This window comes from Narcine bancroftii, chromosome 3, assembly GCF_036971445.1.
Source record: "Narcine bancroftii isolate sNarBan1 chromosome 3, sNarBan1.hap1, whole genome shotgun sequence".
Taxonomy (NCBI): Eukaryota; Metazoa; Chordata; class Chondrichthyes; order Torpediniformes; family Narcinidae; genus Narcine; species Narcine bancroftii.
Genome location: NC_091471.1, coordinates 110808193 through 110823736, shown reverse-complemented (window position 1 = coordinate 110823736; position 15544 = coordinate 110808193). Strand labels below are relative to the sequence as shown.

General features: G+C 41.7%; 2 protein-coding genes across 6 annotated transcripts in view; one reads left to right on the top strand and one right to left on the bottom strand.

The window, feature by feature from the left end:
- Positions 1-13015, top strand: part of LOC138757470 (putative methyltransferase NSUN7) — a 141960-nt gene extending 128945 nt beyond the window's left edge. Inside the window, exon 14 of the mRNA XM_069924820.1 lies at positions 12777-13015. Coding sequence (XP_069780921.1) covers positions 12777-12802 — 26 coding nt within the window. The 3' untranslated portion in view covers positions 12803-13015. The remainder of the gene's footprint in view (positions 1-12776) is intronic.
- LOC138757472 (amyloid beta precursor protein binding family B member 2-like) overlaps positions 1-15544 on the bottom strand; it is a 367320-nt gene that overhangs the window by 30636 nt on the left and 321140 nt on the right. The window lies entirely within an intron of this gene.

Genomic DNA, 15544 nt, shown 5'->3' with positions numbered 1-15544 from the left:
TTAATGTTAGCAGTTGGGGGTGGGGGTGAGATTTGGACAATCATATGAGACTGTAATTTTAAAATACTATTTATATGATGTATGTAATAATGTTCTATATGATTCTTGGAAAAATTAAAATAAAATATTAAAAAAAAGAGGTTCAGTGAAAGAGATTAAGAGTTCTGGTGTCAGGGTTCGTGCAATCTCGAATTGAGTTCTCAGTATACTCAGGAGGGAGGATGAGCAGCCAGATGTCACGGTCCATGTTGGGACCAATGATGTGGGTAGGAAGGATGAGGAGATCCTGCAAAGAGAGTTTATGGAGTTAGGTGTAAAGTTGAAGGACGGGACCTCCAGGTTTGCCATCTCAGGACTGCTACTCGTGCCACGTGCTAGTGAGGCGAGAAATAGGACGTTAATCCAGCTAAATACGTGGTTAAAGAAATGGTGCAAGAGGGAGGACTTCATGTTTCTGGTCAATTGGACTCTGTTCCAGGGAAGGTCAGACCTGTTCTGATGGGAAGGTTTGCACCTGATCTGGAGGGGACTAACATCCTTGTAGGTAGGTTTGCAAGTGCTTCTCCAGGGTGGTTTAAATTAGATTTGCGGAGGGGGGCATGGGAAACAGAATGTTAGAGCAGATAGTGAGGTGGAGGAGGATAAAGGTCATAGAACCATAGAAAACTACAGCACAGAAAAGAGGTAATGCGGCCCTTTTGGTCTGTGCCAAAACATCATTCCGATAGTCCCATTAAGCTGCACCCATTCTATAACCCTCCAGACCTCTCCCATACATGTATCTATCCAATTTATTCTTGTGAGGACTGCATGTATAGACAGAAATCAATGGTTTGCACATGATAGAAATGTTCTCAGGTATATTTATTTCAATGCAAGGACTATTGTCGAAAGTCAGACAAACTTAGGGCATGGATAGGGATGTGGGATTACATTATTGCTATGAGAGACTTGGTTGCAGGAGGGGCAGGTCTGGAAGCTCAATATTCCAAGGTTCCGTTGTTTCAGTCGTGATAGAGGGGAAGGGATGAAAGGGGGAGGAGTTGCATTGCTAGTCAGGGAAAATATCACAGCTGCGCTTAAACAGGACAGAGGGCTTGTCTACAGAGGCCATATGGATGGAGCTGAGGAATGGGAAAGGTAAGGTACAACCACAGTGATAGGGTTGTATTATAGACCACCCAATAGTTAGAGAGAATTGGAGGAGCAAATCTGTAGCGAGATAGCAGATCGATGTAAGAAACAGAAAGTTGTGATAGAAGATTTTAACTTTGACATATTGACTGGGACTCCAACACTGTAAAAGAGTTGGATGGCTTAGAGTTTGTCAAATGTGTTCAGGAAAGTTTTCTAAATCAATATACAGAGGTACAACAAGAGAGGATTCAATACTTGATCTCCTATTAGGGAACCAGACAGGTCAGGTGACAGAAGTATGTGTAGGTGAACATTTTGGGTCCAGTGACCATAATGTCATTAATTTCATTAATTATGGATAAGGATAGGTCTGGTCCTTGAATTGAGGCTCCAAATTGAAAGGCAAATTTTGTGGAAATGAGAAAGGATCTAGGAAAAGTGGATTTGGTTAAGTTGTTTTCTGGCAAGGGTGTATTCAGTAAGTGGAAGGCCTTGAAAGGCGAAATTTTGAGAGTGCAGAGTTTGCAGGTTCTATTCAGGATTGAAGAAAAGGTTAACAGGCATAAAGAACCTTGGTTTTCAAGGGATATTGGCGATCTGGATAAGAAGAAGAAAGAGGTGTATAGCAGGTATAGGCATCAAGGAACTAATGAGATTCTAGAAGAGTATAGAAAATGTAAGAAAATACTTAAGAAGGAAATCAGGAGGGCAAAAAGAAGACATGAGGTGGCTTTGCAGATAATGAGAAGGTAAATCCAAAGGGTTTCTACAAGTAAAAGGATAGTAAGGGATAACATTTGAGTGGTTGTCTATGAGTGGAGCCTCATGAAATGGCGGAGATCTTAAACATTTTTTTCATCAATATTTACTCAGGTAACTGGCATAATATATAAGGAAGGAAGGAAGGGAAACAAGCAGTAGTGGCATGGAACCTATAGAGAGGAGCTTTCTGCCTTACAGTGAATAAAGCAGATAAATTCCCCAGGCCTGATGTGACATTCCTTTGGACCTTGAGGGAGATTATTGTAGAAATTGCATGGGCCCTGGCAAAATATTTAAAATGTCCTTAGCCACAGGTGAGGTGCCAGAGGATTGGAGGTTAGCTCATGTTGTTCCATTGTTCAAAAAAGGCTCCAAATGTAAACCAGGAAATTACAGGCTGGTGAGCCTAACGTTGGTAGTAGATAAACTATTGGAGGGTATTCTGAGAGATTAGATATACAAGTATTTGGACAGCCAAGGGCTGATTAAGGATAGTCAGCATGGATTTGTGATTGGTAGGTCGTGTTTAACAAATCCTATAGTTTTTCGAGGAGGTTACCAAGACAGTAGAAGGAAAGGCTGTGGATGTTGCCTACACAGGCTTTAGTAAGGCCTTTGACAAGATCCCACATGGGAGGTTAGTTCAGAAAGTTCAAACACAAGGTGTCCATGGAGAGGTTAAACTGGATTCTAATTTGGCTGAATGGAGACTGGAGGCCTATGATTAGTGGTGTGCCTCAGGGATCGGTGCTGGGATCATTGTTGTTTGTTGTCTATATCAGTGATCTAGATGATTCTGTGGTAAATTAGATTAGCAAGTTTGTTAATGACACTAAGATTGGAGGCGTTGTGGACAGCGAGGAAGGCTTTTATAGCTTGCAGCGGAATCTGGACCAAGTGAAAAAATGGGCCAGAAAATAGCAGATGGAATTTAATGCAGACAAGTGTGAGGTGTGTTGCATTTTGGAAGGACAAACCAAGGTAGGACATACACAGTAAATGGTAGGGCACTGAGGATTGTGAAGGAACAAAGGGATCTGAGAATACATCAGATAATTCCCTGAAAGTGGTGTCACAGGTAAACAGGGTTGTAAAGAAAGCTTTTGGCACCTTAGATTTCATAAATCAAAGTATTGAGTATATGAATTGGGATGTTACGGTAGGGATTATAAGACATTGGTGCGGCCAAATTTGGAGTATTTTGTGCAGTTCTGGTCGCTTAACTACAGGAAGGATATTAGTAAGATTGAAAGAGTACAGAGAAGATTACTAGGATGTTGTTGGGTTTTCAGGAGTTGAGTTACAGGGAAAGATTAAACAGGTTAGGACTTTATTCCTTGGAGTGTAGAAGAATGAGGGGAGAGTTGATAGAGGTTTACAAAATTCTGAGGGGTATAGACAGAGTAAATGTGAGTAGGCTCTTTCCACTTAGATTAGGAGAAATAAATACGAGAGCATATGGCTTTAGGGTGAATGGGGAACGATTTAGGGGGAACTTATTCACTCAGAGAGTGGTGGAGTGTAAAATGAGCTGCTAGCTGAAGTGGTAAATGTGGACTCACTCTTAAGTTTTAAGAATAAATTGGATCGACACATGGATGGGAGAAGTCTGGAGTGTTATGGACTGCGTGCAGGTCAATAATATTTTGGCACAGACTAGAAGGGCCGAATGTTTTTTTTGTGCTGTAGTGTTCTGTGGTTCTAATAGAACATTACAGCCCAGTACAGGCCCATTGGCCCTCGATGCTGTGCAAACCTTTATATTCCTACCAAAAATATTAAACCATTTCTCCCTTGCAACCCTCTATTTTTCTTTCATCATGTGCCTGTCTAAGAGTCTCTTCAAGGTCTCTAATATTTCATCCTGCACCACCACCCTTGGCATCCACAACTCTCTTTAAAAACTTACCCCTGATGTCTTCCCTAAATGTTCCTCCCTTCACTTTGCACAGATGACCTCTGGTATTTGCTTTTCCTACCCTGGAATAAAGACCCTGGCTGTCCACCTCATCTATGCCTCAGAATCTTGTAGACCTCTAATAAGTCTTCTCTCATCCTTCTTTGCTCCAACAAGAAAAGTCCAATCTCTGCTAACTTTGCCTCATAAGGCAACATCCTGGTAAATCTCCTCTGTGCCCTCTTCATAGCTTTCACAAGCATCGTATAATGATGTGACCAGAATTGAACACAATACTCTCCGTGTGGTCTTGGCAGAGATTTGTAGAGTTGCAACATGACCTCTTGACTGTAAAACACAATAGTCTGCAGAAATAAAAACACAATGCTGGAGAAACTCAGCAGGTCAAAATGTACTTTATGAAGCAAAGATGAAGGTACATAACCAACGTTTCAGGCTTGAGCCCTTTATCAAGGTATGGAAAAATGTCAGTAAGCACCCAAACAAAATGGTAGGAGGGAGGGGTAAGGGGAAGAGCATGGTCCCAAAGGCAAAAGGTAATAGGTTGATAAGGGAGGAAAGGCACAGCAACAAGTAGGGGGTGGAGAGCTAGGGAAAGGAAGACAAATGGGAAGGAAGGATGGAAGAATGGAGAGTACATTAGCAGAAACAGGAGAAGATGATGTTAATGCCATCCAGTTGGAGAGTGGCCAGATGGAAAATCAAATGTTGTTCCTACAATTTACGGGTGTCCTTGGTGGGATAGTACACAAAGTCATGAACAGACATGTGAGCATGGGAGTGGGGCGTGGAATTGAAATGGTTGGCCATTGGGAGATCCTTGTCACTGATGTGGACAGAGCGAAAGTGCTCAGTGAAGCAATCTCCCAGGTTGCACCCAGTCTCTCTAATTTAGAGAAAGCTGCAAAGGGAGCACCGGATGCAGTAGATCACTCCCGCAGATGCACAAGTGAAGTGTTGCTTCACTCGAAAGGGCTGTTTGGAGCCCCAAATGGTGGTGAGGGAGGAGGTGTGGGCGCAAGTGTGGCACAGGGTAAGGTTCCGGGGGCGGCACAATTGTGGGGAGGGATGAGTGGACAAGGGAGTCAAGGAAGGAGCAGACCCAGAGAAGGCAGAGAGGGCAGGAGAGAAGATGTGTCTAGTAGTGGGATCATGTTGCAGGTGGCAGAAATTACTGAGGATCATGTGTTTGATGTGGAGGCTGGTACTACAATGGGATTCCTACTATGTTTATTACGTCTGGGGGCAGAGTGAACCAGAGCAGATGAACAGGAAATAGAGGAGATGCGGATAAAAGGTGAGTTGAGTGATGGTGGTGGAGGAGAAGCCACGTTTGTGGAAGAAGACAAACATTTCAGTTGATCTGGACTGGAAGATCTCATCTTGGGAACAGATGTGGCAGAGACAGAGAAACTGAGAGAAGGGAATAGAATCCTTGCAGGGGACTGGATGTGAGGAATTGTAGTTGAGAAAGTTGTGGGAGTTAGTGGGCTTGTAAAATATGTCTGTGGTAAGCCTGACTCCCGAGATGGAGAAAGAGGGATCAAGAAAGGGGAGGTCAGAAGGGAGAGGAGGAGGGTAGGGAGGTCAGAAGAATGAGGTGAGAGGGTTGGGGGGGTCAAGGAGGGAAGAAGTGGAGGGTAGGAGAGTCACTGGAGAGAAGGGGAGGGGAAGTCAGAAGGTTGGGGGTTGGGAAGAATTGTGGAGCTCAGAGAGGGAAACAAGGGTAGAGTAGGGAGAGGTGAAGGGGATATGGGAGGGTAAGGAGTTGTGGTAGGGTGGGGATGAGCCAGTGGGATCCAGCAGCAAGGTTGGGACCATGGTAACCGTCCACATTGTCAGGAGCTACATGGTGAGAGTTGACGTTGGAAGCTCAGCCCAAGGGCAGCTGGGGCCCAGGTGAGAGTTGGAGTTCTGGAAGACAGGCTGGAGACAGTGGCTGAGGTGTCAAGAGCTCTGGTAGTTGGACGGCCAGGATCCAAGCAGGAGGTCGCAGTCGAGGCTGCAGGAGCTCTAGAGGACAGGTGACCATGGCTCAGGCTGGAGTCGGTGGCTGAGGTGTTGGAAGTTCCAGTGAGCGGGCAGTTGGGCCTAAGAGGGAGTCGGTGGCTGATGCATTGGGAGCTCTGGAGGGCGGGCAACTGGAGCTGGGGCTGGAGTTGGCGACTGAAGCTGCAAGAGGTCTGACAGGTGGGTGACCAGGGCACAGGCTAGAGTCAGTGGCCGAGGCATAAGCAACTCAGTAGGGCAGGCAGCCGGGGCAGTGATGGGAAGCCACGTTGAGGGTAGCAGAGGATTCAGTCTCCAGGGAAGCAAACTTGTGATCCTTGATGGATGCCAGGTAAGGGTAGAGTAGGTGGTTGAGTGTGTGGATGCAACATCAGATAAGGAAGAGGAAGGGTCCATTACAGGTCATGGCTAGCGAAGGGTGGAACTGTGGCAATGAAATGATGAGTTGCCGCTGATATCTCTGCATCAAGGTGAGGGTGGTACGTAGAAGTCAGGATAAGTGGAAAGAGCAGCAGCCAATGCTGTGCAAGTAACTCAGATTGTTGTGGGGGCCAAATTCTAGGGAGGCGAGCTTGCAATCCTTGATGACCATGACTCTTGAACTCAATCCTCTGACTAATTAAGTCCAGCATCCCATGGGCCTTCTTAACTATCCTATCAACCTGCGTGGCAGCATTGAAAGGTATGGATTTGTATCCCTAGGTCCCTCTGTTCCTCCACACTGTAAAGTATCCAATTATTAACCCTATTCTCAGCCTTCTAGTTTATCTTCCATAATGCATCACCTCACACTTAGTCATACTGAACTCCATCTGCCACTTTTCCGCCCAACTCTGCATCCTGCCTATATATTTTTGTAGCCTTCGCATCATTCACAACTCGTCCAACCTTTGCACTATCTGCAAACTTACTGACCCATCCTTCCACTTTTTCATCCAGGTCATTTATAAAGATCACAAAGAGCTGGGGTCCCAAAATAGACCCTTGTGCAACTCTACCAGTTATTTGCAGCCACTCTACAATTAACATTACATCTGGTTTTCTAGAATATTTACCCTATCCAAAATATAAAATTACATATGGTATTTGTAGGTCAGGGCATTCAGCACCATCCATTTGTAATTCTTTAAATGCAAGTTGTTGTTGCTGCGTTCCAGCTATGTGTAGTGCACTAATTGTGACATCTCTTTAAATGCTGTGTTTTCTTTGGTCTGCTTGCCCTTCTGGATGATGTGCATGATCCTGGTTTCTCCTTCTACACTAGCTAGTAGTGGACTTCCTGAGTCTGGCCTGAGGGGAGGAGTTACTGACTGACACATTTTCACTTGAGCATGTTTATATTTGCCCAAGGCCTCTGGCAAAATGGAAGCTTCATACAGTAGAGCTACAATGAAAAACAGTCATTGTGCCGTTGTACTTCACCCAATAGGTGCACTAAGATTTTAAACAACCCTGTCTTTACAGGAGTGCAATGAGCATTCCATACTGACTTATGAGGTTTATCATATCAGGAGAAAGGCAGTGGGTTAGTTCTACATTCTATATAGCGTAGAAGAATGAAATGTGATCTTTAAGTGGTTGACAGGGTAAATACAATGAAGATGTTTCCTAAGGCTGTTGGGAATTTTTGGGGGTGGGGTAATGTTCCATTGTGCCCAGCCCGGGTCAGTGAAACAAAGAGATGCCACAGTCATGCACAACATCCAGAGGGTTTAATGGTTCTAATACTTCTTTCTGATCTTTCTGATTTTATAGTTTAGGATTTTCTCTCAAAGTCTACAAAGGCAATCTCAAAACTAATTTTTTGACAGATGTCATAAGTTTTAAGGAACAAATTAATTCCTAATTATGCCATGATTTGCAATTTCAGAATTAGAGAGATGAAAGTGGTGCAACACACAGAACTATAATTAGACCAGAAAAGTGTAAATTTAAACACTAGGTCTTCATATGGACAGAATTGCTCAGAAAAAGTGCTGAATTTATGTAACATCATTCAAAACAATTTAAAAATTCTTCAGATAAATTGTAATGCAAATTTTCTAGCTTTCAGTTATTTAATTTGGTGAAATGACACCCTTTTCCCCCAAATCGCTGTTTCATACATAATGAAATTTGTTTGAATTCATAATTATCACTATTTGAATGTTATTTTTTTCATTAATAACAATGAACTCCAAGATAAAATAAGCACAGAAGGATTGCTTTAAAGCTGACTCAAGTTAGTTGCAAGTAATATGAAGGCAAGCAAAAATAAACTAATCATGTGCTCCAAAGCAAGCATTATTCAATGATCCATGAGGAAAAGGGAGGATATTGGCAAAGTACAGAAAAGGCAGCGGCTGTGACTTATCAGAGGACAAATCTCAGACACCTACTGAGACTCAATGACTTCAATAACATAGGAGAGAAATGCGAATAAAAAGAACAAAGTTGTATGTTCAGAATTAAGTTAACTATCTTCTTAAAAGTCATCCAATTGGGTTCATTGGCAAATGACATTGGCTATTGATATATATAAAATATATATTTTATAAAATTTCAAAGTTAGCTATTTCCCTAATAAATTATTTGTGCTCCTTGTTCCCCATAAAATATATTGTGAAAAGAAAGAACTTTTAAGACACAACTGGTTCTAAAAATTGACTCTGCAACAATACTATAAAAACCAGAACAAAGTGGTGAATTAAGACAAGCTGGATTGGCATTTTCCCACTCTAGTAGATTTAAAACTCATTTATTCACACTTTCACAACAAAGTATAGTAACCACCCCACCCCACCACTATGTGGAAACATTAGCTATTTAAAAAAAAATTACCTCTCTCTGGGTCCAGCAAGGCAGGGGAAAAATCAGAAAGAATGCAATGAACAACAGAAGGATCTATAAACCTAAATATTGATTGTAAATCACAATAAACTCATTCATCAGTGAGATACTTTTCAAACAATAGTGTTAGAATAATAGTTTAAGAAAAATATGAATAGAATATGACAATGAATCTTACATATTTTTACTTATAAGTTTTCTGTAGCATAAATGGAATGTACGATGTGAGAATGCTCAGCAAATTTCACTTGTAAACAGTTCGAGATCCACCTCATTGCTCAGTCACTTGTTGGCTTTTCTTTCAGCACAATTTGCCTGAATCAAAACATGGTATGAATCCAGCATGAATCAAATTCAAATGATAAGGCAGCAAAATGGCTTAATGTGATTCTGAATTAATTTCAACTTGCAAATATTCACTAACTGAATTCATTTGTGAATTTTAAACAAACCTTTACAAATGAAATGCCCATTAGTTTATTTTTATTTTAAATGTTATTTTCAAAATGATTTTGACCAAAAGAATATGAAGAGATTAACTTTTAAAACTGACAAAAGTTTTTTTTTACATTTTTTGAAAATGACAAGTTTTTCCACAGTTGATGAACAAAATTTTGTGATTAAGTATGAAAATTTGTGATGAACTGCCATTTAGCTCCTTTAATAAAACTAAACATATAAAGGGATACAATTAAACATATTAATGAACACCTTTTAAAACAATTTATAAAAGTTGTGTTTATAAACATCATGGTGATTCTGCTGGTTTAAAGCAGATGATAAGATCAACCAGATAAATGAATTATAGTGCAAATTATGCACTCTCATTTTTTTTCAGATGTGAACACTACTGAGAAGGTCAAGATTCATTGCCTTTAAAATATGGTGGTTAGCTACCTTGAGTTGTTGCAGCCCTTCTGGGAAAGATTCTCTCACAATCCAATTGGTTCTGGGTTCTGGGATCCAGATCCAGACACAATTAAGAAAAAGTGATGCATTTCTAAATTGGGATTGTATGATTTGTAGGGAAACTACCAAGATGGGAGAAGCCAGTTGTGCACAATTACATCCAAATTGCCTATAACCCTGTATGTTTTTTGATAGGTGGGAGGAAACTGGAGTAATTGGAGGAAACCCACACAGATATGGGGAGAACGAACACACAATGCCAATTAGAACCCATGTTACTGGCACTACTCTAACCTTGCTGTGTTGTTGGTGGTACTCTCATGTACCTGATCTCCAGGTGATTCCCCGGTCCAATAGAGATTACTGGCTTTGGAGGATAATGAAGTTACTTAGAAGAGCAAATGCAATGTAGTTTGTAGATGATACAAACTACATCCCTTGTATGTATCAAATCGGGGACAGACACTATCTATTGTGATGCTTCACCTATTTTTATACAATTATGATTAATTCTGAACAAACACAGTAAACCACAATGCTTGTAAATTGAGATTCAGGGTGACCTTGGGAAACTGCTCAAAACAGTACATACGAAAGCAGCCATCACTATTCATACTCTTAACAATTTTCTTCTTTAAATAATGATTGATCTGCAGTGCAAGTCTAACATCTGGCAACATGCAGGACCACAATAAATGCTGCAAACTATATTGAAACTAAATGTTAACGATCAAACTCTGACATTTATATTAAACAGATGTCAGTTGCATTGGAGGGAGAAGGGTGGGAGTTGGGGTTGGGATTTGAAAAGTTGAATGAGATCCAGCACTGTCAGGTAGTTTTACTCTAAAACAAAGCCAGACATTTTTAATGCAAAATATCAAGTTGTTTCAAAAAACTTAACAATTGATTAACCACAATTTCAATGCAATGTATAATAAAAAGAAAGAACTTGACACTCCATTTCCCAATTTATGGTGGCTTGATGCCAATTTACTTGGCATTGAAAAAGCTAACCCAACAATATAATGTTACATAAAACTGGTTCATTTATTGGATGAATAAAACTGCACAATTTTATACAATTCTGAACACACTACACTCTAAACAAAGTATGATGCTGACCACAGTGCAATGTTAGGTTTGGTGACCAACATTCTCTTTCCAAGTAGTAGATTTTAACAACCAATTTAAAAGAGGTAAATGAGATTTCAGGTTTGGAGGGAGGAGTGCTGAAGCACCGTACTTTTACATATATAACACTATACAGTAATATTTTATAGTAGGTGTGGGAAATAATAGCGACAATGAAACAAACGCACGATTTATAGTGAGCGTGGGAAAGTAGTCGTGGCAATGAAACTCATGCGTACAATTTAAAGACAAACATGGGAATTGGGTACATACAAAATGGCAAAATTCAAAATTTTGAATTTGGCAGTCTCGGGAATATCTCTTCTACCTGGGTGCCATGATATTCTGAGAAACAGGATAGTCCAGCTAGGGCATTGCACCTTATCAATAGGCTTTTTCATGCAGTGAAAAATCCCAAGCGTAAAGACGGAGATTTTCCGCCCTTATGTCGGGAGACTTACCTCTATGAATGTATCGTGGCTGAACTCCAAAGTGCTGACTGAGCCCCTCCCGGGGAAGGATCATCTGCAGAGCGCTGCACTCCGCCACCTCACATGAATGTAATGCCTCTGCAAGTGGCTGTCTCGGAGCAGGCTGATGACATCATGATGATGCCATCAGCCAGTGACCCATCTCCCCTCTCCCTCCATGACCCCCTCAAGGCAGGGGCGGCCGGCAGGGTCCGTCAAGTCAGGGAGCATCAGGGCAGGGTGGCCAGTGAGATCTGCCAGGGTGGGGACTGTCAGGGCAGAACAGTTCCAGCTGTTTGGGGGATTAAGGGTAGGGAAGACAGCCATTGCTCTGCCATGTATTTATGATGGGTGGCACTACAGCACCAGTTGCCCCACCTCCATCGGCTCCAGATGGCATTATGAGGCATCACTCAACATGATTGTGATGCAAGAGCAGCCTTTTAGGGCTGTTTCATATAAGGTAAGTTTATATTTTTCCCTCCGCGCTTATAGTCAGCCTCCAACCGAAGGCTTGACATGAAAGGGCATAATGTCCATCCCCTGAGGAAGATTAACATATCAAGTGCCTCTGAGAAAACATTAGGATGATTCTGCCCTATGGCATCAGTTTAATCATCCTCATTACATCAAATCAAACTATTTTTAACAAGGTTTATTTTAAAATCACAACAGAATTAAAATCCTGTTTAACTTTGAAGTCTGGGTATCTTTGATCTATTAAATTGATTCCTTCTATCCTTGCAAATCACCAATGCATCTCATTCCGATCTCCCAAGCTTGTTAATGTGTTGCAGGAGGATATCATCTGTATAATGGGTGGTTGACACCTCTGGGGGGAGTTGAATGGGCTGTAAATCATGGGAGATTAACTGGGGCAGACAGTGGGACTATAGAATGTGTTTTGTCTCTCATCCCAAGTAAATGCAAATTTCTCTTGTGAGTTGGAATGTAGAATACTACACCCACATGGCATATGTGTACATATCATGACATAATTTAATATTTTTCATGCCTTATATGCATATGTGCATTATGAGTGAAAATATGGTAATCAAAATTAGATAATATGCAAAAGGCAAGAGTGCAAAAGTCAAAATGACATAATTTGACTTTCAATAAAGTCTGTAACAATGCTGACATGGGGGCTGTCAAGGGCTGAGGGCGTTTACAGTCCTTGGCAGGACTTGAAAATAAGGGTGCAAATTTTAAAATGAAGACATTTTCGAACTAGGCACTAATATTAATCAGAAGACAAAGGAGGGTTGACTATTGGCACCTGCTGATCATGTTGGATACAGGAAATAGAATGTAGATGTGAGCTAAAATAGATTAGAACCATTAAGTCGAATGATAAGTTAGATACAGATGAGGTTTCAACAGCACATAAGCAGACATAAGAGTGCAGTCAGGTGTTGTTAAGAAGGAGATCAGCAATCGCGGTGGGAACCAATGTGTGCTTAAAAGCACAACAGATAATCAAACACAGCATCCAGGGTGCAAAAGAACATTCTGGTTCAGGCCTGACAAATTGCCAAGAAAAGTCATTAGTTGGGGGATGATTGGAGGTGACCACTTTGATCTCTTTTCTGCTCATTTTATACTAGGTGCTGTACCTCACAAACAATGGTGAGCATTGAAGGTCAGCAGAGTGAAATGTCAAGGCCACCAAGGACCAGCACGCGAGTACAGAGCTTCAATGTCCAATGGATGGTGTCACAGACAGGGCAGACACCTGGAGCCATGGGTGAATGGCCAGGAATTAATTCAAGCCACAGTAATCACACCCATTTAGATGATGTAGAAGAGACAATGTGCAAAAGTAAACCAAAGAGTAATAGTCACTGATCCACTCAGGTTAATATTTTCATATTTGTTATTTCTGAGATGAGAAACAATAGTATTTTAAATATCATAAATATTCTGGGCTTTTATAAATGCAAGTCTTCTAAGATAGGTTCAACCTAAATTATTAGTAGTTAAATAAGCAATAACGTTGCTTGAATTTTTTTTAATAACCAAGAAAGACAGCTACAGGTGAGACTCTAAATATAGACAATTCATTAATCAGATGGCTGCAAGGATAAATCATTTTCTGGGTAACAAACCATTAATAATTACCTATTTAATAGTGGCCTGGGGATTTCTTTACAGCCTTCGTTAATTATAAATTTTGTGTAACAGAAATATTTTCAGAAAATGTGGAGTAATGAATATAATGTGGACCTTATACAGTTCATTGTGATAATGAGAGTTAGGGAAATGAATACCTAATATATTCTATCGATATTTGTAGACCATGGATTTTCCACTGTAGCTCTCTATTTTTCTGTCTACACAGTATCTGGTATCAGAAAATGCCACATGGGCATTATGAAACTCAACAAATGGTTTACAAATCAGAAATAATTGTTCAGCATGTCACGTACATAAATATACTAAATTTATCAAGTTTTGCTTGCCATAGAAGCCTACAAAGGACACTACTCACTCAGCAACCCCACCAATAGGAGAAAAAAAAGCAAACGAGAGTCCCTTCAGAGACACTGAAGTGGCCATAGATCTACCTCCTGTGTTCCTGCAACCTCTGCAGCTCATGGCCTCTTGGTCATTCTAGCAGTGAACCTGAGCTCCCATATCCGAAACTCCGATATGATCAGGAAGCTGTGAACACCCAAGGGGCTTTGGGAGCACTTCTTGCCACCGGCACCTTCACAAATCCAGTCCCAATACCTAGTTTCCTTGAACCAGTCTCCAACATCCCGCAGCCTGTTGTGAGTGCTTCAGCTGCCAAGACCCTCATTGGCCCACTCCGGTTGCAGGATGTGGGAAATGTGGGACAGTGTACTTGTCCTTGACAATTACACCTGCAAAAGATGCATTCAGCTGCAGCTCCTTACAGCTCATGTTAGGGAACTGGAGCAGAAGTTGGATGAATTGTGGATCTTGAGGGAGGCAGAGATCGTGGCAGATAAGAGTGTCAGGGAAGTGGCCTCCCCTATAATTCAGACAGGTAGCTGGTTGACTGTCAGGAGAGGGAAGGGAAAGATGCAGACAGTGCAGAATACTTCCGTGGTTGTCCCTATGAACAACAGGTATACCGTTTTGGATACTGTTGGTGGAGACCAACAAGGGAGAAGTTGAGATGGTAATGTCTCCGGTGCAGAGGCTGCCCCCCACCTCCCCTGGCTCGGAAGGAAAGAGGGGAGAAGAGGAGAGCGATAGTGATTGGGGACGTTGGTTAGGCGAGTGGATAGGAGTTTTGCTGGACAAGATCGAGGCTCCTAGATGGTATGTTGCTTCCCAGGTGCTAGGGTCAGGAAAGTCTCTGATTGAGTACACAGCATTCTGGAGGGGGAAGGCGAGCATCCAGATATCATGGTCCACATGGGGTCCAATGACATGGATAGAAGTAGGGATGAGGTCCTGAAGGAAGAATATAGGGAGTTAGGGAAGAAGTTAAAAAGCAGGACTTCAAGAATGGTAATCTCAGGATTACTACCTGTGCCACGTGCTAGAGCGGGTAGAAATAGGAAGATGTGGCAGATGAATGTGTGGCTAAAGAGTTGGTGCAGGGGGCAGGGGTTTAGATTTGTGGATCATTGAGAACTCTTCTGGGTAAGATCTGACCTCTACAAAAAGGGCGGGCTGCACCTAAACTGGAGGGGGGTGGGGGGGGGGGGGGTAATATCCTGGCAGGCAGGTTTGCTAGATTTGTTGGGAAAGATTTAAACTAGTTTGGCAGGAGGGTGGGAAGCACAATGAGAGTGTGGAGATTAGGGTAGAGGGACAACTGGATTTGAAGGGAGAGAAGAATGAGATTGTTAAAATTAATGAAGGAGAGGGAGTAGTAAAAGTAGATTGTAATCAAAGGAATGAATGTGGGGGTCATTCTCTCAAGAGTGTATATTTCAATGCAAGGAGCATTGTAAGTAAGGTGGTTGAACTTAGAGCATGGATTGACACATGGAAATGTGATATTGTAGCCATCAGTGAAACTTGGTTGCAGGAGGGGCATAATTGGCAACTAAATGTTCCAGGATTCCGTTACTTTAGGCGTGATAGAACGGGGGGATAAAAGGTGGAGGAGTCGCATTGCTTGTTAGAGAAAACATTACAGTGGTGCTATGGCAGGATAGATTGGAGGGGTCATCCAGTGAGGCTATTTGGGTGGAAGTGAGGAATGGGAAAGGCCTGAAAACACTTTTGAGGATATATTATAGACCATCTAATGGATAGAGAGAATTATATGAGCAAATTTGTAAGGAGATAGCATTTATGCAGTAAACATAAGGTGGTGATTGTAGGAGATTTTAACTTTCCACACATTGACTGGGGCACCCATACTGTAAAAGGGCTGGATGCGTTGAGTTTG